Source organism: Hyla sarda, chromosome 1 (assembly GCF_029499605.1).
Source record: "Hyla sarda isolate aHylSar1 chromosome 1, aHylSar1.hap1, whole genome shotgun sequence".
Lineage (NCBI taxonomy): Eukaryota > Metazoa > Chordata > Amphibia > Anura > Hylidae > Hyla > Hyla sarda.
The window spans coordinates 328,730,325-328,756,186 of NC_079189.1; the positions used below are offsets into that span (position 1 = coordinate 328,730,325).

A 25,862-nucleotide genomic window follows, 5' to 3' on the forward strand; every position below is an offset into this window, starting at 1 on the left:
TGACAGATTTTTGGAACAGTGGTCTGTGAAAATGAAAAATAAAGTTTTTGATTTGCACAGTCCACTGTTTCAAATATCTGTCAAACGCCAGTGGGGTGTAAATGCTCACTGCACCCCTTATTAAATTCCATGAGGGGTATAGTTTCCAAAATGGGGTCACATGTGGGGGGGTCCACTGTTCTGGCACCATAGGGGCTTCCTAAATGGGACATGCCCCCCAAAAACCCTTTCAGAAAAACTCACTCTCCAAAATCCCATTGTCGCTCCTTCCCTTCTGAGCCCTCTACTGCGCCCGCCGAACACTTTACATACGCATATGAGGTATTTCCTTACTCGAGAGAAATTGGGTTACAAATTTTAGGGTGATTTCTCTCCTTTTACCCCTTGTAAAAATTCAAAAATTGGGTCTACAAGAAAATGCGAGTGTAAAAAATGAAGATTTTGAATTTTCTCCTTCACTTTGCTGCTATTCCTGTGAAACACCTAAAGGGTTAAAACACTTACTGAATGTCATTTTGAATACTTTGGGGGGTGCAGTTTTTATAATGGGGTCATTTATGGGGTATTTCTAATATCAAGACCCTTAAAATCCACTTCCAACCTGAACTGGGCCCTGAAAAATTACGATTTTGAAAATCTTGAGAAAAATTGGAAAATTGCTGCGGAACTTTGAAGCCATCTGGTGTCTTCCAAAAGTAAAAACTTGTCAATTTTTTTATGCAAACACAAAGTAGACATATTGTATATGTGAATCAATATGTAATTTATTTGGAATATCCATTTTCCTTTCAAGCAGAGACTTTCAAAGTTAAAAAATGCTAAATTTTCAAAATTTTCATGAAATTTTTAGATTTTTTACCAAGAAAGGATGCAAATATCAGTGAAATTTTACCAAAAACATAAAGTAGAATATGTCACGATAAAACATTCTCGGAATCAGAATGATAAGTAAAAGCATTCCAGAATTATTAATGTTTAAAGTGACAGTGGTCAGATTTTCAAAAAATGCCCAGGTCATGAAGGTGAAAATGGGCTGGGTCATGAAGGGGTTAAACTTGTATAATTGCTTTTCCAGTGTTCTCGCCATTGAGCATCCCCATGAATCCAGTCGGCATGTTCTCAAAACCTTTTGTGATGTGTTCATGATATTTTACCTTACCCTGAAATAAAAAAAATATATGTATATATTATACATGTATATATTAAAAAATTAAGTTATGTGTAATAATGTAAAATGAAACCGCAAAAAAACTATTGAACACACAAAGAAAGGAAGATGCAAAAGGGCATGATAAGCCAAGACAACAGCTGACATGTATTGGTAATTAAAAAGAAATCCAGCTCCTTGTCAGGGCAAATTAATATCAGCTGGTTCAGTCCTAACTGATGGCCTACAAAAAGATCTCATTGCCAAGCTGCCAAAGAAGATATATCTCATGATGGGTAAAAGCAAAGAGCTGTCTCAGGACCTTCACAACCTAATTGTTTAAAAACATAACAATGGCATTGGTTAAAGGTGCATTTCTAAGCTTCTAAATGTTTCAGTGATCTCTGTTGGGTCAAAATACGGAAGACGAAAGTCTAAGTTATAGACTAAGTGTAGCCCCGGGCAAAAATAAAAATGGGGTGCCCAGATTGCTTGACCAAAGAGCCCCATGTAGCACTCCCTGAATTGTACTGTATCTCAGCTAATATGAGTAAATGTGATTGCGCTACAAACCACAAATGGCTGTGACTACAACATGAGAAACGTAATCATTTTATCCAGGATGAATTTGTGGCTGCGATAAGTTGGTGGTCGTAACGTGACCCCATTTAGTGCAAATCAGCTCAGCTCCCCCCCCCCCCCCATCTGCAAGAATGAAGTGAACGGACAGCTGTGGAGCAACAGCATGATAGACTAGGACTGCACAGGAACGCACCGCCTCATAGAAGGCTATACATTCCATGCGGACTCCGCACAAAGAATGAACGTGTTCATTCTTTGTGCAGACACTGAAAAAATAGAATTTTCGAGCCGAAAACATCTGTGCACAGCGCAGCAGAATCCTGTTAAATTCAACAGGACTCAATTGCAGCGGAATCTCCGTGCTGAATCCCAATGCAGAATCCGGGCGTGTGAACATGGCCTAACAGTAATCTTCTATCTATAATAGTGCCCCTTTTGTGCCCCATACTATGTAATAATGCCCACTTTTGTGCTCCTTGCTGAACTACAGATCACGGAGAAAAAAAAAAAAAAAATATTAGCCCTCATGCAGCCCTGTATACGGAAAAATTTGAAAATGACAGGGGTCAGAATAGGGCAATTTTAAACAAACTTATTTTGTTGAAAACTGAGTTTTTTAAAAGCAGTACAATAATAGAAAAGCATATAATATGGGGATAATTTATATCATATTGACCAACAGAATAAAGAGAACCTGTCAGTTTAACCGTAAAGTGCACTGCGTAAAAACTAAAATCCTCCAAAATATGCAATATTGCGTTTTTCTTTTCAGTCTCCCCTCAAAATAATATTTTTTTGGTTGCGCTATAATGGTTGCGCTGTACATTTTATGGTAAAATGAATGGTGTTATTACAAAATTCAATTGGTGGTGCAAAAAAAACAATCCCCCTGTCGGTCTTTGGAGAAAAATAAGAGTTATGGCAAAAATCAGCTGTGTCCTCAAGGGGTTAAAATCTTAAATTACCCCCCCATTATATCTGTTACTGATTCCACACTGGGTAGGCAGCGTTATATATATGCTGTACTTGAATGTTTATCCCCCACCCCCTCCATATTTTCTCCTATTACCTTCTTCTTTCTTTATCCAATGCACAGATCCCATACACAGCTCAGACTTACAATGTATCTGCTAAGACCTGGGATGACATAACCAGGAGTTCTAGCCTATAGGATTCATTGCAGGTCCTAGCAGGTACATAGTTAGTCAGTGTGTGATGTCTATAGGCTCTCTGCAGCCCGGTCAACTTTAGGGCTTTAATCACACCACTGTATTTTGCCACGTTTTGCTCAAAATCGTGGCAAAAATATTGCAATTTAACCACGATTTGCGCAAAATGCAGTAGTGTTAGTATAGCCCTAAAACTTTTCAAGGGGCCCATTTTTGGATGGGGGCCCTGGGCAAATGCCCGGGTGCCCCCCCCCCCCCCCCAATGCCAACCTTGACCAGGTGCTTCTCACTGGATTTCTGACAGAGAAGTGAAAAGAATAATCAGAAGAGTTGTCCAAGAGCCAAGGAACATTTGTGATGAGCTTCAGAAAGACCTGGTATTAGCAGGTACTGTTGTGTCAAAGAAAACAGTAAGTAATACACTCCGCCCCATGACCTGTATGCATGCTCACCACACAAGACTCTGTTGCTGAATTAAAAGCATGTTGAAGCTCATTTAACCCCTTAACCCCTTAAGGGCCAGGGGTTTTTCCATTTTTAAACTTTCATTTTTTCCTTCTTACCTTTAAAAAGTCATAACTCTTTCAATTTTGCACCTAAAAATCCATATAATGGATTATTTTTCGCAATTCTACTTTGTAATGACATCAGTCACTTTACCCAAAAATCTACATCGAAACGAAAAAAAAATCATTGTGAGACAAAATTGAAAAAAAAAAAAAAGCGCCATTTTGTAATGTTTTGCTTCTGTTTCTACGCAGTACATTTTTCGGTAAAAATGACACATTCTCTTTATTCTATAGGTCCATACGATTAAAATGATACCCTAATTTTATAGGTTTGATTTTGTCGTACTTCTGAAAAAAATCATAACTACATGCAGGAAAATGTATATGTTTAAAATTGACATATACATATGCATTGATATATATAGGGGCCATGTGAGGGGGCATTAATATATATATATATATATATATATATATATATGTATATGGGCCATGTGAGGGGCATTAATATATATATATATATATATATATATATATATATGGGGGCTATGTGAGGGGGTATTACTATGTGTGGGGGCCATGTGAGGGGGCATTATTATATGTAGGGCCATGTGAGGGGGCATTATTATGTGTGGGGCCATGTGAGGGGACAATTTTCATCTATGGGGGTAATGTAAGAAGGCATAATAATATATGGGGTCAATGTGAGGGGGCATTATTATGTATGGGGATGTGTATGGGGAAATTACTATATATGGAGGCAATGTGAGGGGGCATTAAAATGTATGAGAACAATGTTGGGGCTTATACTATACATGGCACAAAAGAGACTACTATATGGGGCAGTGTAATACATATAGGGGGATTGTGTAGAGGTGAGGACTTTGCTGTAGCGAGAATCCTAAAATGTTTGTCTGGCAGATTCGGTGGAGACGAGTTGTGATCGGGAAACGTTTTCATGATGACCCAGGACAGATGGAAAGAAAGAGAAAAGTGAACGACTCAGATCAGAGAAGACACCCTGTGAGTATGTAACTATAATGACTAATATGGTCTGCAGCCCCTGTGTACAGCTCAAATCTACTCCTATATAGAGGTTATTGGGGGGAGATTTATCAAAACAAGTGTAGGGAAAGAGTGGTGCAGTTGCCCATAGCAACCAATCAGATTGCTTTTTCCAGTTTTAAATAGACCTGTGAAAATTGAAAGAAGCACTCTGATTGGTTTCTATGGGCAACTGCACCACTCTTCCTCTACACAGGTTTTGATAAATCTCACCCATTGATCTTTTGTATAGTGGTTTTTATTCAATAACAATATAGCAGTGTTAGTCAGGGAAATGTATGCGACTAGTTTCTCCATACAAGAGTCATCTTGAAGCTTTCATTACCAACAAAGGCTTTTGTACAAGTACAAAGTATTAACCTCTTAAGGACCAAGGGTTTTTCCGTTTTTGCACTTTCGTTTTTTCCTCCTCACCTTTTAAAAATCATAACCCTTTCAATTTTGCACCTAAAAATCCATATGATGGCTTATTTTTTGCGCCACCAATTCTACTTTGCAGTGACATCAGTCATTTTACCCAAAAATCTACGGCGAAACGGAAAAAAAAAATCATTGTGTGGCAAAATTTAAGAAAAAACGCCATTTGTAACTTTTGGGGGCTTCCATTTCTACGCAGTACATATTTCGGTAAAAATTACACCTTATCTTTATTCTGTAGGTCCATACGATTTTGATCGCTTTTAATTAATTTTTTCATGATAGAAAAAGCAACCAAAAATACATTATTTTGGACTTTGGAATTTTTTTGCGCGTACGCCATTGACCGTGCAGTTTAATTAATGATATATTTTTATAGTTCGGACATTTACACACGCGGCGATACCACATATTTTTATTTACATGGTGTTTTTTTTTATGGGAAAAGGGGGTGATTTGAACTTTTATTAAGGAAAGGGTTAAATCACATTTATTAACTTTTAATTAATTTTTTATTTTTAATAAAAAATGTTTTCACTTTTTTTTTTGCAGTGTTATAGCTCCCATAGGGACCTATAACACTGCACACACTGATTGCCAGCACTCTTCACTGCAAAGCCATAGCTTTGCAATGATCAGCGTTATCGGCGGTCGATTGCTCAAGCCTGAATCTCAGGCTTTGAGCAATCGCCGAGGGGACACGCCGGACGCAGGTAAGAGGACCTCCGCTCGTGTCCCAGCTGATCGGGACACCGCATTTTCACTGCGGTGGTCCCGATCAGCCTAGCTGAGCAGCCAAGCAGCTTTCACTTTCGGTTTAGACGTGGCATTCAACTTTGAACGCCGCGTCTAAAGGGTTAATAGCGTGCGGCACCGCGATCGCTGCCGCACGCTATTAGCCCCGGGTCCCGGCATCAGATACATGCCGGGACCGACCCGGCGTGACCCCGCGTTATATCGCGGGAACCGGCCAAGGACGTAAATATATGTCCTTGGTCGTTAAGGGGTTAAAGGGGTATTCCAGGATTTTTTTTATTTGACTATGCTACAGGGGCTGTAAAGTTAGTGTAATTCATAATATAGTGTATGTACCTGTTTGTGATGGTGGTCTCGCAATTTTTCTGTGATTTTCACCCCAATATTTATTTTTAACAGCATACAAAATTACTCATGTCTCGGGTTTTCCCAGTTTGCAGGTGATGACAGTGAGCCTATCTGCTTTAATGGGTGGAGCCACCGCTGAGTGAGAGAGAGATCATTTTGCAACAGCTGTGGTCACCCTGGTTAGAAAGTACTGGTCTTTTTAATGGAATGCAATTAATTTGTGTTTCAATGGGTGGGGTGGCAGATGTGTGGGAGAGAGGAAAGTGACCTCAAACTTACAAGCATGGAATTATGGGATGTGTAGTTTGAGAACGAAATCCAACAGGAAATCCAGTGGGTAAGTACTAAAATCACCTTATGGTGAAAAGCCCCTTTAAATAAATATAAGTAAACATGTTCAATACTTTTTTTCTGTGTCATTTCACATTGTTACACACAACATAATTTCCGAGCTTATTTGATTCAGTTTCTTATGATTCTATGTATGGATCTATGATATATGTATGGATATGTAATATATATATATATATATATATATATATATATATATTTACATATATATATAGATAGATAGATAGATTTGGACCCAGCAAATGCAGGAGCTAGCTTAAGCACATGTGACTCTGGCCAGGCCAGGAGATCGGCTGGGACAACAGCGGCTGGGACAGGCTGACTGATTAAGGTTGAGATATATGTAGCAAACTTCAAGGGTACAGTAATAAAGGCGCTGACCAAGAAGGGAACCAGTGAAGCCAGGTAAGTAACGAACAGCTTTAATCCAATGCAGCGCAAGCACGGTTTCATCGGTTTCATGATGAAACCGCGCAAACGCGGTAAAGCGCGTTGCATTGGATTAAAGCTGTTTGTTACTAACCTGGCTTCACTGGTTCCCTTCTTGGTCAACGCCTGTATTCCTGTACCCTTGAAGTTTGCTACATATATCTCTATTGTCTTCAGGAAGGCTGCAGACCGATATCACTACGTTGAACGCGTATCCTTGTTGTGTGGGAATTTGCACAACTTGGCAGGGAGAGCCTTTACTTTACCCTTCCTCCCCACACACCTGTGATCCCGTTGATTCTCCACAAGGGAGCGCCTGTTCTTCTTTTGTTTTACTGGTTAAGGTTGAGGGAAAGCTGAATGGAGCTAAGTTAGTAATATTCTTAATAAAAACCTGATCCAGAGTGCTCTGGACCTCAGGTTGAGCCAAAGGTCAACCTTCCAACAAGACAATTAGCCTAATCACACAGCAAGGAAAACACAGGAGTGGCCTAGGGACAGGAATGAAATAGACTCTGTGAATGTCTTTGAATGGCCTAGTCAAAGCCCTAACATTGAACATCTCTGGAGAGACCGGAAAATGGCTTCCACTGATGGTCCCATCCAACCTGGCAGAGCTTGAGAGGATCTACCGAGAAGAATGGGAGAAAATCCCTAAATCCAGGTGTGTAAACCATGTGACATGATACCCAAGAAGACTGGAGGCTGTAATTGTTGCCAAAGGTCCTTTAACTCAGTGCAAGTAAAAGGTCTAAATACTTATGTTAAAGAAATATTTGAACTTTACATTTAACTTAGCAAAGCTTTGCCATATTCTGTTTTCACATTATGGGACTGCAGAATGATGGGGGGAAAACTTGATTTGCTATTTTGATTTTAGCACAAGGCGGCGCCATATTGTACGTTTTTTTGCAGTGTATTACATCAGTAATCAGCGGATTGCATGCCTATGGGAAGGGGGGTGTAATTTATAAAACCATTTCTGAAATAGGTGGGTTGTTAAAGGGGTACTCCGCCCTTAGACATCTTATCCCCTATCCTTTGGACATAACATGTCTGAACGAGGGGAGTCCCCAGGACAGAACTGGGGCTTTCCAAACAAGGAAGCCTGGGGCTTCCATTTTCGTGACATCACACCATTCCCCCTCCATTCATGTCTGTGGAAGGGGGTGTGGCAGCTAGTACACAGCCCTCACGCCCCCTCCCATAGACATGAATGGAGGAAGGGTGGTGTGACTCCACGAACATGGAAGCCCCAGGCTTCCATGTTCAGAAAGCCGCAGCGCCGGCCGAACTCGCCGCAATCAGACATGTCTAGGGGTGGGGTACCCCCTTTAAAGGGTTAAATAAAAATCCAGCTATTATTTTTAAATCAGTGTTCAACAAGCTCTTTCTCAATTGAAGCCAGTCCAGTGATTAGCTGATCATTGCTGTTTCCGCTTCAGTAAGTGCACAGCGATCAGCCTTGTTATAAAATGTTACTGCTGATTTGGCATTTCCACTGCTGCAGTACTATAGACCATAGTAATAATGGCCAATCATGTAATCCATGGACAGGTAGAGTCTCTCATGCTCCCTCTTTATTAGCAGCTTTCCATTCTAAGATCATGGGGTGAGCAGAAGGCAAGGACTTCTTTATATGAGATCAGTATGTTATCAGTTTGAGAATTTTATCAACACTACAGAATGGCCAAATTTCCATTTCCATGTAAGCTTCTTCCCCCATTACTACAGGTTATATTGTGATTACCTCTAAAACCCATTGCAGGAGTTGTTTTTGTCCCTCCATAAATCTGTCTGCCCAGCGAGTCACAATGAAGCCTTCCATACGGAGTTGTTTAAAAAGAATGATGGGTTGTATGTAAGGTCCTATAAAGGAAATGCAGAATGAAACAAAACTTAAGACTTGAGAATAATAGTCATCTGAATAGAAATTACACATTGATATACACAATATATAACATGGAAGCCAAAAGACCACAAAGGAGATGTCACATTGAGCATACAGTCCAATCTGCAGTAATCTTTTATAGAGCAGGAAAAATTAAGCAGACTGGTATATTGTTTTTGGGTTAAGATTGTGTTTTATTCATGCTGGCTCTTGCAGAGAGGAGCATGCGTTGTCTACTGGTAGACGGGACACCCTCCATTCATTTCTATGAGAGCATGGATGATTTCCGAGTGCTGTACTATGTCTTTTCAATGCTCTGATAAAAATGAATGGAGCACATGACGACTGCACCACGCGCTCTACACTGAGTGCCGGGTCTGTCCTGGTGATCGCAGGGGGGTCCCAGTGCTCGGACACCCCCCTTATCCTAGGGATAAGGGATTAGTTCATTTTAGTTGGATATCTCCTTTAAGTAAAGATAATCACACCGTTGATGCTGTAATCATACAGTTTCTGCTATAAGTTTCCATACACATTAGCCAAATTAATTTAAACTCAGTTTTTTACAATTCCTGGCTTTTACTCCTAGTATGTACCACATCTCTTAGGTCAGTGAGGATCACTACTATATTTCTAGAATGAAATGTCAGAATAATATTAGAGACAATGATTTATTTAATATGCAATATCACAGCATTGATCAGTATAAGCAATCCAAGATTGCTTATTATATTCCCTTATGGGGATTTTAAAAGTGCTAAAAAAATGTTTTAATAATATAAAAGGCTTTATCCCATTTTTTCATGAAAAAAAAAACAATAATTAAAAATCATATTTGGTATTAAAACAATGTTTATTATCCTACATGGTGAACAAAATATAATAAAAAATAAAAATACCTACGGCCATAATTAAGGAAACAGTATAAAAAGGTGTCGTAGTCCTAGGTGTTTTAGGCAATTTTATTACTTCCTATGGATTTGTTCCTTACATAATTGGAGTGAAACTTCAAGCTCAGTAGTGAAGCCTAGTCCTTAATCATTCTCATATACTGTATACAGTATATTATTTGCTCTAGAATCATACCTGAGGGAGGCACTGCATCATTATACATGGATATAGCACCACACACAGAAATTCTTCCAAAATCCTTCATTTGAGGCAGGGCAGCATCAGCAAACTTCCCTCCAACCTACAGAGCAGCCAAAAAGATTGTTTATTTTATTGACACATACATTGCTACTTCATATTGGACATTTTTCAAAATAGGACATTATTCTAATTCATCCACATGGTGTCACTGTTTGCTGGTAGTCAAATATGATCGCTCCTCTTTTTCAGCCGAACCAAATACATGTTGCTTTCAACCTAAAGGGGTTGTCTGCTTTCTGTAACGTGCAGGTGGGTAAAGGCTATTAAGAAAGCGATGAACCAGCAGTCAAAGTCATTTACATTGACATTTTTCTTGTCCTGCTTACTCACTCCAGACTAACAAACAATAAGCCAGCTACACGGAAATGATACAGTTATGGTTTTCTATGCAGAACACAGAGTAGTAGCTAGGCTTTCTTTGGAAATACTTAGTTAAAGGGGTACTCCACTGAAAACATTTTTTAACTGAAATGGTGCCAGAAAGTTAAACAGATTTGTAAATTACTTCTATTAAAAAATATGAATCCTTCCAGTACTTATCAGCTGCTGTATACTACAGAGGAAGTTCTTTTCTTTTTGAATTTCCTTTCTGTCTGACCACAAGTGCTCTCTTGCTGACACTTCTGTCCATGTCAGGAACTGTCCAGAGCAGGATAGGTTTGCTATGGGGATTTGCTTCTACTCTGGACAGTTTCTAAAATGGACAGAGGTGTCAGCAGAGAGCACTGTGGTCAGGCAGAAAGGAAATTCAAAAAGAAAATAACTTCCTCTGTAGTATACAGCAGCTGATAAGTACTGCAAGGATTAAGATTTTTTAATAGAAGTAATTTACAGATCTGTTTAACTTTCTGGCACCACTTGAGTTAAAAAAAAAATTCCCCATAGGAGTACCCCTTTAATTGTCTTAGCTATGAAAGTACAGTGAAGACCCTGGCAAGACAGAGTAATTAGTTGGTGTCTCCCCTGATACTCAACACCTGGTGCACATATCTTTTGTATTACGGTGGTGAAGCTGAGAGAAAAATCTGCTGAGGATTTAAAGGGGTATTCCAAGGTTTACTAACTTTAAAAGGGTATTCCAAAGGATAGGGGATAAGCTGTCTATCGCAGGGGTCCCCCTTGCTGATGGGACCCCCTTGATCTCTGTGCAACACCGGGCATTCTGTGCCGGGTGGTGCTCCAGTCTCAGAAACGCTGGGTTTCCGAGACAGAAATGTGATGTCACCACGCCCCCTCGTGACATCACGCCACATCCCCCTAGTGACGTCACGCTACGCCCCTCCATTCATGTCTATGGGAGGGAGCGTGACAGAGGGGGCAATGAGACATCTTCTCCCCTATCCTGTGGATAGGGGATAAAATGTCTAAGGGTGAAATACCCCTTTAAACTATCCTGCCCATTATGTAAAGTTATGTTAGTTCTACATGTAGTTGATCTACGGATCTGCCCCGATTTTGTCCACTGTTTCTTGTTTACACCATATTTTATAACCGTATTTTCTGTTGTGGTATTGATAAATTTGTCTTAAGCCTATTCCACAATCCTTTGCGGCTCGAGACCGCAGCTGATGTCAGGGGGATTGATATCATCTGCTGTCTCAAGCTGCTAAGAATCATGGAACAACGGAATGCTGAAACTGGAGGGACCATTTAAAAAAAAATAATTGGACAATCCGCGGCAGAGCCGTAGACCAAGTAAATTTTGAACTAGCATAACTTCACATAATGGACAGGATAGTTTAACCCCTTAACGACCAAGGACGTAAATTTACGTCCTGGTGCTGCGGTACATAGCTCACCAGTACGTATATTTACATTTTGTACATGACCGCGAGCATCGGAGCGATGTTCGGATCAGGCGTTGCCGTTCCCGGCTGCTGATCGCAGCCAGGGACCTGCCAGTAATGGCCGACATCCGCGATCGCGCAGATGTCTGCCATTAACCCCTCAGATGCCATGATCAATACAGATCACGGCATCTGCGGCAGTACGATTAGAAATATGGAGGATGGGATCACCCGCAGCGCTGCCGCAGCAATCCGATCGTGCAGAGCGGCGCACAGAGGTCCCCTCACCTGTCTCCGCCGCCTTCCACGGGTCGTCTACTCTGGTCTGGTATCGAGCAGACCAAAGCAGAAGATGACCGATAACACTGATCATTGCTATGCCCTATGCATAGCACTGAACAGTATTAGCAATCAAAGTATTGCCATAAAAAGTCCCCTATGGGGACTATTAAAGTGTAAAAATAAAAGTAAAAAAAGCTTTAAAAAAAGTTGAAAAAAATAGAAAAATCCCCTCCCCCAATAAAAATGTAAAATGTCCTTTTTTCCCATTTTACCCCCATAAAGTATAAAAAAAAAAAAAAAAATACACATATTTGGTATTGCCGCATGTGTAAATGTCCGAACTATTAAAATATAATGTTATTGATCCTGTCGGGTGAACGGCGTGAACGTAAAAAAAAGAAAGCGCTAAATTGCTGCTTTTTTTGTCACATTTTATTTTTAAAAAAATAATTAAAAAAAATAATAAAAGTTTTATATACACAAATGTGGTATCAATAAAAAGTGCAGATCATGGCGCAAAAAATGAGTTCTCATACCGCCACTTATATGGAAAAATGAAAAAGAGATAGGTCGTCAAAATAGAAGGATTTTAAACATACTAATTTGGTTGAAAAGTTAGCTTTTTTTTTAAGCGCAACAATAATAGAAAAGTATATAATCATGGGTATCATTTTAATCATATTGACCCACAAAATAAAGCACACATTTAATTTTTACCCTAAATTGTACGACGTGAAAATGAAACCTTCCAAAATTAGCAATATTGGCGTTTTCTTTTTAATTTCCCCACACAAATAGTATTTTTTTGATTGCGGCATACATTTTATGGTAAAATAAGTGATGTAATTATGCAGGACAACTGGTGGCGCAAAAAACAAGCCCCCATACTGGTCTGTGGATAAAAATATACAAGAGTTACAAACAAGGAGGAAAAAAACGGAAATGCAAAAATAAAATTGGCCTGGTCCTTAACCTCTTAAGGACCATGGACGTGTATACACGTCCAGGCAGGATGCACTTTCCGCCATTAGGACGTGTATACTCGTCCATGGTTCCTGTGGGTGCTGCAGAGTGCACCCAAGAGATCGCGGAAGGGACTCGGCTGTAACACACAGCCGGGACCCTGCCGCAATGCCGCAATGCCGGGACTGAAGCTCCCTCTGTCCCCCCTGGAGCACCCCGCAGCGCGATCGCAGGGTGCTGTGTGTGATCCCCGGCAGACGGGAGCCTGCCAAACTGCCGGCACCAAAGAAAACTTCTGTCCCGGCAGTTTAACCCTTACAGCCGCGGTCGGAAGCGACTGCGAGTTGTAAGGAGTTTTGACAGAGGGAGGGGGCTCCCTCTGTCTCTCTCCTGTAGCACCCCGCAACGATCGCAGGGTGCTGCTGCTTACCTGGGCAGCTGGGGGTCTTTACTAGGACCCCCAGGTCTGCCCTGGTTATTGCCTGACAGGACGTGCCAGAGGCACGTCCTGATATGCTGCCTGCTAGTGTAAAACTAGCATGCAGCATATAACTGCAATGCTTTGGAATACTACGTATTCCAAAGCATAAAAAAAGTGAAAAAAATATAAAATAAATTAAAAAAAGTGTATAAAAACAATAAGTATAAAAAAAGTGTAAAAAAAAGTAAAAAAAATAGTATAAAAAGTGTAAAAAAATTATAAAAACACATTTATTAAATAAATATAATGAAAAATAAAAATGTATAATGTGTAGGATCACACGGCGCACATCCGCAGCATAATACGTCACAATAATGAGCTCCCTGCTGCGGCTGGGTAGCTTTGTGTGTCCACTAATAGCGGCAGATTTCCTGCCGGCAGTCTTAAGCGGACACACTGAGCTACCCAGCCACAGCAGTGATCTCGCCCTTGTGACTGCTGGAGGGCATCCGCGGTGTGAAATATGCTGCGGATGCGCTCTATGTTACCCTACACTGCGTCCCATTCATACTGCGTTTCCGCAGTGTTAGAGGTATCCGTCAGCATCATGTCAAAAAGAGTGATGCTGACGAGAACTGTACAATCTCCATTTATTTCTGAATGAGACTTCTACAGTATACTTTGGATCCCTTTTTTGACATGACAACGAACACCGATACTGCAGAAACGCAGTATGAATGGGGACTATTCATATAATGATGCCCTGAAAGCCAAAGGGGGCTCCTCTCCTTCTTGGTCCTACCAGGCGGTCAGGCAACCTGTTATGGCCTAAGTAGGGGTACTGCCCAGCCCGGGAAGAACAGGGTGATAAAATATGGGGCGTATTTCCTCCATTTTAAAAGCGACTTACCAAAATGATGTCCCACAAATAAAAAATTTGTGGAAAAAAAAGCTAATTTCTATTTTTTCCACTGACTTTGAAATAATTCTAGCCACACAATAAGGGCTCAATGTACTCCCTTTTGCTCTAGGTGAATACTTTAGAGGGTGTAGTTTCGAAAATGGGGTCACATCTGGGGGTGCGGTATTGTTCTGACAGCTGGAATGCTTTGCTAGATTAAGTGCGGCCTATAATTTGTATAATGATATCCTGAAAGCCAAATGGTGCTCCTCTCCTTTTGGGTCCCACCATGTGGCCATGCAACCAAATATGGCCTAAGCGGGGGGAGTACCAAACACGGGACGAACAGCGTAATAAAATATGGGGCGCATTTTCTACTTTTCAGATGCAATGTACAAAAAATATTTCCCACAAATAATGACTTTGTATCCATTCCAGCCACACAAAAAGGACTCAAAGTACTCCCTTTTGGTCTAGATGAATACTTTAGGGGGTGTAGTTTCCAAAATGGGGTCACTTGTGGGGGTTCTGTATGGTTCTGGCAGCTAAAACCCTTTGCAGGCATGAAGTGTGGCCTATAATCCATTCGGCCTAAAATGATGCCCTGAAAGCCAAATGGTGCTCCTCTCCTTCTGAGTCCTACCACGCGGCCAAGGAACCAAATATGGCCTAAGCGGGGGTATTTCCAAACACGGGCCGAGCAGCTTAATGAAATATAGGGTGCATTTCTTGCAATATCAGAAGTGATTTACAAAAAATATGCCCCACAAATGATGCATTTGTGGAAAAAATGCAAATTTCTATTTTTTTTACACTGACTTTGTAATAATTCCTGCCAAAAAACGATAGTGTTAATATACTCACTGTACCCCCTAGAGAATACCTTGAGGGGTCTAGTTTTTAAAATGGGGTAATTTGGGGGGTGTTCCTATGTTCTACTACCTTCAAATTTCTGCAAACCTTGCATAGCACATAAAAAAAAGATGTACTTTTCAAATTTTCAAAATTTTCAACATTTCAAGTTAAATTGTTAGGCTTCTAATTAATTTCAAATGTTAATTAAAAATGAAAAAAATTCTGTCAAAATAAAGTAGACATCTGAAGGTATAAGTTTCATAAACTATTTGGTCAGTAAGTATAAATATATGCAACCTATTAGTGTTAAAATAGCAAAAAATCCAAATTAAAAAAAAAATTTCATGATTTTTTTGCATTGTAAAAGAAAACTACAAATGATATCGGCTTACATTTACTATGTACATGAAGGACAACTTGTGACAAAAAAACAATGTCAGAATTATCGTGATTGGCAAAACTTTACCAGAGTTATTCTCCAATAAAGACAGACATCCCCGATATGAAAAAACAGGCCTGGTCTTTCAGGGGCGTACAGCTTTACTTGTGTTGGTCCTTAAGGGGTTAAAGGGGTACCCCGCCCCTAGACATCTTATCCCCTATCCAAAGGATAGGGGATCAGATGTCTGATCGCGGGGTCCCACTGCTGGAGACCCTGGGGATCTCGGCTGTAGCACCCCTCTGTCATTGTTGCACAGAGCAAACTCGCTCTGTGCGTAATGACAGGCGATACAGGGGCCAGAGCATCGTGACGTCATGGCTCCGCCCCTCATGACCTCACAGCCCGCCCCCTTAATGCAAGTCTATGGGAGGGGGTGTGACGGCCACCACGCCCCCTCCCATAGACTTGTATTGAGGGGGCGGACATGATGTCACAAGGGGGGGGAGCCGTGATGTCACGATGCACCGGCCCCTGTATTGCCGCTCATTACGCACAAAGCGAGTTTGCTCTGTGCAGTAATGACAGAGGGGTGCTACAGCCGAGATCCCGGGGGTCCTCATCAGCGGGACCCCCGCTATCACACATCTTATCCCCTATCCAAAGGAATACCTGAATACAACTCAATTGTGAATGTCGGTATATGAAAACGTTACTATACAAATATTACTAATATTTTAGTAGTTTGTGGCTTACATTCTCAAAATAGCAGTCATAGCCTTCCGGAGATGCTTTCTTCAGAGCTTCTTCCAAAGAGCTCACTGTCTTGTAGTTAAAAGCTTCATCAAAACCAATTTCCTTCAAATATTGGATTTTGTCATCTGAACCAGCAGATCCAACTACTTTACAACCCTAAGGAGAAATGTGACAGATCCATCTTACAACGCACAAAATAATAGATTTTGCATTTTTTTTAAATCATAACGTCTAACAAACAAACTGAAGGTACCTGGTCCCATTCTGTTACAATGGACCCTCAAATTACAATATTGACTGGTTCCAGGACGACCATTGTATGTCAAAACCAATGTATGTTGAGACCAGAACTCTATGGAAACCTCTATGGTTCTGAAGTCCCAAAATGTCATCCAAAAATAGGAAAAAGTGAGGATTAAAGAAAAATAAGTAGATAATTAATACAGATAAAGCAAATCCTTACATATAAAAGTCATAAAGATCTGCTGGTGCTGTAATCATTGTCTATGTAGAGGACAGGAGCTTCTTCAGGGTCCCTTTACAGTACACACAATCTTCCAAAAAAGTAAAATAGTGCAGCATAAACTTCAGTAATACAGGTGTTTTATTAGTAAATGCCCATTCTGTTTGGTCAGTTCTTCCAGCCATTGTCACATTTCGCAGATCTGGACTGTCCGTAGCCTCCTAACTGTCTGATCGCCGAATGACTGCTCTGTGCCTGAGATCCAGGCAGGAGCAGCAGAGCAGCGATAACACTGACCAATGCCATGCTATTGCATGGCAGTGATCAGTATAGGAAATCAGTGTGTGCAATGTTATAGTCCCCTATGGGGGCTATAACATTGCAAAAAAAATAAAGTGTTAATAAATGTGATTTAACCCCTTTCTTAATAAAAGTTTGAATCACCCCCCTATTCCCATTTAAAAAAAAAAATGTGTAAATGAAATTAGAAATGAACATATGTGGTATCGCCGCATGCGTAAATGTCCGAACTATAAAAATATATCGTTAATTAAACCGCACAGTCAATGGTGTACACGTAAAAAAATTCCAAAGTCCAAAATTGCGTTTTTTGGTCACTTTTTATGCCATAAAAAAATAATAAAAAGTTATCAAAAAGTCCGATCAAAAGAAAAATGGTACTGATAAAAACTGTGCAAAAAATGAGCCCTCATACCGCCCCTTATACAGAAAAATTTTAAAGTTATAGGGGTCAGAAGAGGACATTTTTCAAATAAAAAAATAAAACCAATATAAATTGTGTATCCTTGTGACTGTATGGACCTACAGAATAAATATAAGATGCAATTTTTACAGAAAACTGCACTGTGTAGAAACATTAGCCGCTAAAAATTACAAAATTGCTTATTTTTTTTTCAATTTTGCCCCACATATAATTTTTTTCTGGTTTCACCGTAGATTTTGTAGTGAAATTATTAATGGTATTACAAAGTAAAATTGTTGGGGCAAAGAACAAGGCCTCATATGGATTTTTAGATGGAAAATTAAAAGTGGAAGATTTTTAGAAGGTGAGGAGGAAAAAACAAATGTGCAAAAATGAAAAATCGCCAAAGAGGGAAGGGGTTAATAAAAACTTTTGACATGTCATGCAGACATGTCTAAAACTTTGACCCTATAAGGAACTTATCTCCTACAATGAATTGGATCAAACTATGAGTCAAGGAGCAAAACATACAGCCATGCGCTTCTTCCTGATATCTCTAGAAATAGGTAAGGGTCACTTTTGACATGCCTTTGATACATTTTAGTTTTTTTTTTTTAAATGACAGTAAGACTATGTTTACACGCAAGAATTTCTACATGGATTTCCGCATGAAAATTATGCATGAATTTATAGCCAATACACTTGAAAGGAATTCCGCCATCCCATTCACACAGCAGAATTTCTGCTGCAAGATTTCTGCTGCTGGATTTCCATTGAAGTGAATGGGCAGTTAAAGGGTTATTCCAGGAAATAACTTTATTATTATTATTTTTTTTTATATCAACTGGCTCCAGAAAGTTAAACAGATTTGTATATTACTTATATTAAAAAATCTTAACCCTTCCAATAATTATCAGCTGCTGAAGTTGAGTTGTTTCTGCCTGGCAACAGTAGAAGAGGTTTGCTATGGGGATTTGCTTCTACTCTGGACAGTTCCCGAGACAGGTGTCATCAGAGAGCACTTAGAGTAATTTACAAATCTGTTTAGCTCTCTGGAGCCAGTTGATATATATAAAAAAAAGTTTTTCCCTTATATTTCTGCAGAATTTTCATGCAGAATTCTGCCGTGCGAACAGACCCTAACACTTCGAAATGACAACGGCGTTTTCAGAACATTAATATAGCATTGAACTGGAAATTCCCATAAAGCTGCCCCATGAAGAACAATAATTTATAAGTTTATAAAATATTTGTAAGGCACCACAGCAACTTGTTGTTGCCAGGCATGGTGGCAGGGGCGGACATATCACTTGTTCAGCCGGTTCGGCTGCACAGGGGCCCAGCGTGTTAGGGGGCCCACCTAGTGGCCCAGGTCACAGCCTGGGCCTCACAGTCTGGGCCCCTGCAGGGCCCCCTGCCAGTACTTCATACTAAATGCTGCAGCAACAGGTCCCGGACCTGCCGCTGACAGCAGTAATTTAGCTTTAAACCGGCCGGGCGAGACGGACAGGCAGGGCCGTCATCAGGGGGGTACAACCGGTACCCCAGTAAGGGGCCCGGACCCTCAGGGAGGCCCGACTGGCCCCAACACTCTTTCTTGCGCGTCAGTGAGTGATTGTCACTCACTGACGGCTGGGGGGGGGGGGGGGGGGGGAGCGCCTTACTGTACACTGACTGACTACATCACATTCTTTTTTCTTATGTTCCAGCCCTGCCCTGTCTGTTGCCCAGACTGGCCAGCGGGGGCTGGAGCGAGAGGGAGCGCCGTCCGGAGGGCAGCACTCTGTCACTTGAAAATGTCAGGGGCTGCAGTTGGTATGAGACATGCCTGTGCGCGGCTCTCAGTTACCAGCAGGGCCTGCTAGTAGCAGCTGGCCAGTGACGTCAGCTCACGTGTCCCTCCTCTTCCTGCCCAGTTCCTGTAATAGAGGAGCGGAGCAGCAGGCTACACTGCACACAGGTACTTACTTGTATGGGGGCAGTGTATGATGGCTGTGTGTGTGTATGTGTGTGTGTGTGTATGGGGGCAGTGCATGTGTGTATGGGGGCAGAGTGTGTGTGTATGATGGCTGTGTGTGTATAAAGGGGCAGTGTGTGTATATAGCAGCTGTGTATGTGTATATAGAAGCTGTGTATGTGTAGGATTGCCTTGTGTGTATACAGGGGCAGTGTGTGTATATAGAGGCAGTGTATTTATTTATGGCCATGTGTGTATGATGGCAGTGTGTGTCTATATAGTGTCAGTGTATGTGTATATAGTGGCTGTATATGTGTGTATGATGGCAGTGTGTGTCTATATAGTGGCAGTGTATGTGTATATAGTGGCTGTATATGTGTGTATGATGGCAGTGTGTGTCTATATAGTGCCAGTGTGTGTGTATATAGTGGCTGCATATGTGTGTATGATGGCAGTGTATGTGTATATAGTAGCTGTATATGTGTGTATGATGGCAGTGTATGTGTATATAGTGGCTGTATATGTGTGTATGATGGCAGTGTATGTGTATATAGTGGCTGTATATGTGTGAATGATGGCAGTGTGTGTCTATATAGTGGCAGTGTATGTGTATATAGTAGCTGTATATGTGTGTATGATGGCAGTGTGTGTATATAGTGGCTGTATATGTCTGTATGATGGCAGTGTATGTGTATATAGTGGCTGTATATGTGTGTATGATGGCAGTGTGTGTCTATATAGTGGCAGTGTATGTGTAAAAATAGCTGTATATGTGTGTATGATGGCAGTGTGTGTATATAGTGGCTGTATATGTCTTTATGATGGCAGTGCATGTGTATATAGTGGCTGTATATGTGTGTATGATGGCAGTGTGTGTCTATATAGTTGCAGTGTATGTGTATATAGTAGCTGTATATGTGTGTATGATGGCATTGTGTGTGTATATAGTGGCTGTATATGTGTGCATGATGGCAGTGTATGTGTATATAGTGTCTATATATGTGTGTATGATGGCAGTGTGTGTGTATATAGTGTCAGTGTTTGTGTATAGTGGCTATATATGTGTGTATGATGGCAGTGTGTGTCTATATAGTGGCAGTGTATGTGTATATAGTGGCTGTATATGTGTGTATGATGGCAGTGTGTGTCTATATAGTGGCAGTGTATGTGTATATAGTGGCTGTATATGTGTGTATGATGGCAGTGTGTGTCTATATAGTGGCAGTGTATGTGTATATAGTGGCTGTATATGTGTGTATGATGGCAGTGTGTGTCTATATAGTGGCAGTGTATATGCATTTAGAAGCTGTGTATGTGTATGATGGCAATGTGTGTATAAAGGGGTAGTGTGTGCATATAGCAGCTGTGTATGTGTGTGTATGAAGGCAGTGTGTGTATATAGAGGCAGTGTATATATTTATGATGCATGTGTGTATATAGAGGCAGTGTATGTGCATATAGAAGCTGTGTATGTGTATGATGGCAATGTGTGTATAAAGGGGCAGTGTGTGCATATAGCAGCTGTGTATGTGTGTGTATGAAGGCAGTGTGTGTATATAGAGGCAGTGTATATATTTATGATGGATGTGTGTGTGTATACAGTGGCAGTGTATGTGCATATAGAAGCTGTATGTGTGTGTATGAAGGCAGTGTGTGTATATAGAAGCAGTGTATATATTTATGATGCATGTGTGTATATAGAGGCAGTGTATGTGCATATAGAAGCTGTGTATGTGTATGATGGCAATGTGTGTATAAAGGGGCAGTGTGTGCATATAGCAGCTGTGTATGTGTGTGTATGAAGGCAGTGTGTGTATAGAGGCAGTGTATATATTTATGATGCATGTGTGTATATAGAGGCAGTGTATGTGCATATAGAAGCTGTGTATGATGGCCATGTGTGTGTGTATATAGGGGTAGTGTGTGTGTGTATGTGTTATGGCCGCCATAATCGTCCTGTCATATACACGCTAAGCCACATATTTATGACTGTAAATACTGTCACATCAATTCCTGATGACAGGACAGCCGGAAACGTATAGAGTCTAAAAGAAAAAGGAAAAGCCAATTAGGAAGCAAAATCAGGATAACAGCTTTTGTTTCACACTAATGTGGAGGATTGTTTGTTTACTTCATGTGACTAATCTTAGAATGTGGGAATTGTGTAACTAATAGTACCTGCAGATATGAAGATGTCCTAAGAACAGTTATGTTGTATGCACTGAATGGATTAAATGCCATTCATTTGATAGTATGCAGTAAGAGACTGAGAATGTGGTCTGCCAGAGAGAGGATTTATACATTGATGTTTTGGAGTGTGCTAAAACTCTCAATAATATACTAATAATGAGTGTGACTACAAAACTAACACTACTAATTCTGAATACATGCAAATACATAAAATAACTGACAAGGATTCCTGCGATGGACATGGAACACATGATTGTATATAAGACTAACACATTGATGTTGAAAATTGAATGTCCACTCAGGCAAGTGTGCATATATGGTCGGTGTGAACAGGCGGCTAGTATTAATATGGCTACTAAGATGGTGGCCGGAAATAGATGCAGATATGTATAAATACAGTTCTATTCACTTTCTTTTTTGATATATGGTTTTTAGAAGAAGTATTAAAAGTGAGATTTTAAAGTCTCAGATTATGTATTCAGTGCCATATACAGTCATAATGGTAAATGTTGCACCCCTGAAATTTTTCAAGAAAAAGAAGTATTTCTCACAGAAAAGGATTGCAGTAACATGTTTTGCTATACACATGTTTATTCCCTTTGTGTGTATTAGAACTAAGCCAAAAAAGGGAGGAAAAAAAGCAAATTGGACATAATGTCACACCAAACTCCAAAAATGGTCTGGACAAAATTATTGGCCCCTTTAACTTAATATTTGGTTGCACATCCTTTGGAAAAAATAACTGAAATCAGTGTCTTCCTATAAGCATCAATAAGCTTCTTACACCTCTCAGCCAGGATGTTGGACCACTCTTTCTATAACCATCAATAAGCTTCTTACACCTCTCAGCCAGAATGTTGGACCACTCTTCCTATAACCATCAATAAGCTTCTTACACCTCTCAGCCGGGATGTTGGACCACTCTTCCTATAACCATCAATAAGCTTCTTACACCTCTCAGCCGGAGTTTTGCACCCCTCTTCCTTTGCAAACTGCTCCAGGTCTCTTATTGGAAGGCGCCTTTTCCCAACAGTAATTTAAGAATCTCTCCACAGGTGTTCAATGGGATTTAGATCTGGACTCATTGCTGGCACTTCAGAACTCTCCAGCGCTTTGTTGCCATCCATTTCTGGGGGCTTTTTGACTATGTTGGCTATGTTTGGGGTCATTGTCCTGCTGGAAGACCCAAGATCTCGGACGAAAACCCAGCTTTCTGATACTGGGCTGTACAGTGCGACCCAAAATCCGTTGGTAATCCTCAGATTTCATGATGTCTTGTACACATTCAAGGCCCCCAGTGCCAGAGGCAGCAAAACAACTCAAAACATCATTGACCTCCACCATATGTCACTGGTGGACAAAATGCTCTATCTTGGTCTCATCTGTCCACAAGACGTTTTCCCAGAAGGATTTTGGTTAATCAAGTTCATATTGGCAAAATGTAGTCTTGCTTTTTTATGTCTCAGTGTCAGCAGTGGGGTCCTCCTGGGTCCCCTCCATAGCGTTTCATTTCATTTAAATGTTGACTGATAGTTCGCGCTGACTCTGATGCTCCCTGAGCCTGCAGGACAGCTTAAATATCTTTGGAACTTGTTTGGGGCTGCTTATCCACCATCCGGACTATCCTGCGTTTACATCTTTAATTAATTTTTCTCTTCCATCCATGCCCAGGGAGATTATCTACAGTGCCATGGGTTGTAAACTTCTTGATAATGTTGCGCACTGTGGACAAAGGAAAATCTAGATCACTGGAGATAGACTTGTGACCTTGAGATTGTTGATATTTTTCCACAATTTTGGTTCTCAAGTCCTCAGACAGTTCTCTTCTCCTCTTTCTGTTGTCCATGCTTAGTGTGGCACACACAGACACACAATGCCAAGACTAAGTGAACTTCTCTCCTTTTTATCTGCTTTCAGGTGTGATTTTGATATTGCCCACACCTGTTACTTGCCCCAGGTGAGTTTAAAGGAACATCACATGCTTGAAACAATCTTATTTATTCACAATTTTGAAAGGGTGCCAATAATTTTGTCCAGACCATATTTGGAGTTTGGTGTGACATTATGTCCAATTTGCTTTTTCCTCCCTTTTTTGGGGTTAGTTCCAATACACACAAAGGGAATAAACATGTGTATAGCAAAACATGTGTTACTGCAATCCTTTTCTGTGAGAATTTTATAGAAAAATTTCAGGGGTGCCAACATTTACGGCCATGACTATATGTGTGTATTGGCGCTGTGTATGAGTATATAGAGGCTGTGTACGCATATGGGGCTGTATATGTGTATTTTCTTAAGGTTGCAGGGTAAATGTACGTCCTGCCCCCCTCCAGTTCTATGCTTCTTAACCGGCTGGTTAGAGCTGGGACATGTGGCTAATGCCAGAGTTCTCCAATCAGGGTGATGTCCAGCATTAACCACATTAGATGCCACAATCAAAGTTCATTGCAGCATCTAAAAGTATGAAAATAGGTTGCCAGATAGCCCAAAGGAGCTGATCAGGACCACAGCAAAATTGTGGTGTCCCGATCAACTCAGCGGAGGGTACCTATCTGCCTCCGGCTCGTCTGATCTGTGCTCCATTAGTGCAGAAAGCTTCAACAGCCTGTAGTAAGGTAGCGCCAATAACACTGATCAATTCTGTGCTATGGCACAGCATTGGTAAGTATATGCAATCTAAAAATTACCTGGGGGCGGGGAGGGGTTGAAGGGGGCCTTGACCTGTGTAAGGGGCCCCAAAATTTCTGATGGCAGCCCTGATGAGAAGGACCGGGGGGGGGGGTATCAGCTGTGTAATAATGATGAGGTGCTTAAGGTATATGGGGTGATGAGGAGACTGAGGATGGAGTGCGTGGGGTGTATAGGGGTGATGAGGAGACTGAGGATGGAGTGCATGGGGTGTATGGGGGTGATGAGGAGACTGAGAATGGAGTGCATGGGGTGATGAGGAGACTGATGATGGAGTGCATGGGGTGTATGGGGTGATGAGGAGACTGAGGATGGAGTGCATGGGGTGTATGGGGGTGATGAGGAGACTGAGGATGGAGTGCATGGGGTGATGAGGAGACTGAGGATGGAGTGCATGGGGTGTATGGGGTGATGAGGAGACTGAGGATGGAGTGCGTGGGGTGTATGGGGGTGATGAGGAGACTGAGGATGGGGTGCGTGGTGTGTATGGGGTGATGAGGAGACTGAGGATGGAGTGCATGGGGTAATGAGACTGAGGATGGAGTGCATGGGGTGTATGGGGTGATGAGGAGACTGAGGATGGAGTGCATGGGGTGATGAGGAGACTGAGGATGGGGTGCGTGGGGTGTATGGGGTGATGAGGAGACTGAGGATGGAGTGCATGGGGTGTATGGGGTGATGAGGAGACTAAGGATGGAGTGCATGGGGTGATGAGGAGACTGAGGATGGGGTGCGTGAGGTGTATGCGGGTGATGAGAAGACTGAGGATGGAGTGCATGGGGTGATGAGGAGACTGAGGAGGGGGTGCGTGGGGTGTATGGGGGTGATGAGGAGACTGAGGATGGAGTGCATGGGGTGATGAGGAGACTGAGGATGGGGTGCGTGAGGTGTATGGGGTGATGAGGAGACTGAGGATGGAGTGCATGGGGTGATGAGGAGACTGAGGATGGGGTGCGTGGGATGATGAGGAGACTGAGGATGGGGTGCGTGGGGTGTATGGGGTGATGAAGAGACTGAGGATGGAGTGCGTGGGGTGTATGGGATGATTCAGTGGTTGGTACAGTATTTGGCAGTATTATATTCATGGAGTACAGTGGTTGGCAGTATTATATTAATGGAGTACAGTGGTTGGCAGTATTATATTCAGGGGTACAGTATTTGGCAGTATTATATTCAGGGGTACAGTGGTTGGCAGTATTATATTCAGGGGTACAGTGGTTGGCAGTATTCAGGGGGTACAGTGGTTGGCAGTATTATATTCAGGGGGTACAGTATTTGGCAAGGTTATAACGATTATTGTCATCATACAGATAATGAGGATCTACTGACAAATTAAGGAACCAATGATGTCCAGGTGTCAGACTCTGCAGAGAAGATGGAAGAAATCCTGGTGTCTGGACCAGATGAAGAAGAAAAGTAAAGACAACAGAGAAGACGTCACTCAGGTCAGTGATATCATTGTGTATTTTCCTAACTGTCCCATCAGAGCTGTAGTCACTGATATCATTGTGTAGTCTCCTGACTGTCCTATCAGCTGTAGTCACTTCAGACATGATGGGAGTTGCAGCTTTCCAACATCTGAGGAGCCACTTGAACCAAGGTGATTGGTGGGGGTCCCATGAGTCAGACCCCCACCATAAAAATGGGCTGTTTATTTTAAAATGCCTGAGCCTATTTTTGGTCCCAGTCTGGCCCTGCCTGTAA

General features: G+C 41.4%; 1 protein-coding gene across 1 annotated transcript in view; it reads right to left on the reverse strand.

The window, feature by feature from the left end:
• Positions 1-745: 745 nt before the first annotated feature.
• Positions 746-25,862, reverse strand: part of LOC130273151 (prostaglandin reductase 1-like) — a 64,008-nt gene continuing 38,891 nt past the window's right edge. Inside the window, exons 7-10 of the mRNA XM_056519487.1 lie at positions 16,158-16,313; positions 9,748-9,853; positions 8,521-8,639; positions 746-1,160 (exon numbers count right to left, since the gene is read on the reverse strand). Of these exons, the coding sequence (XP_056375462.1) occupies positions 1,050-1,160; positions 8,521-8,639; positions 9,748-9,853; positions 16,158-16,313 (492 nt within the window). The 3' untranslated portion in view covers positions 746-1,049. The remainder of the gene's footprint in view (positions 1,161-8,520; positions 8,640-9,747; positions 9,854-16,157; positions 16,314-25,862) is intronic.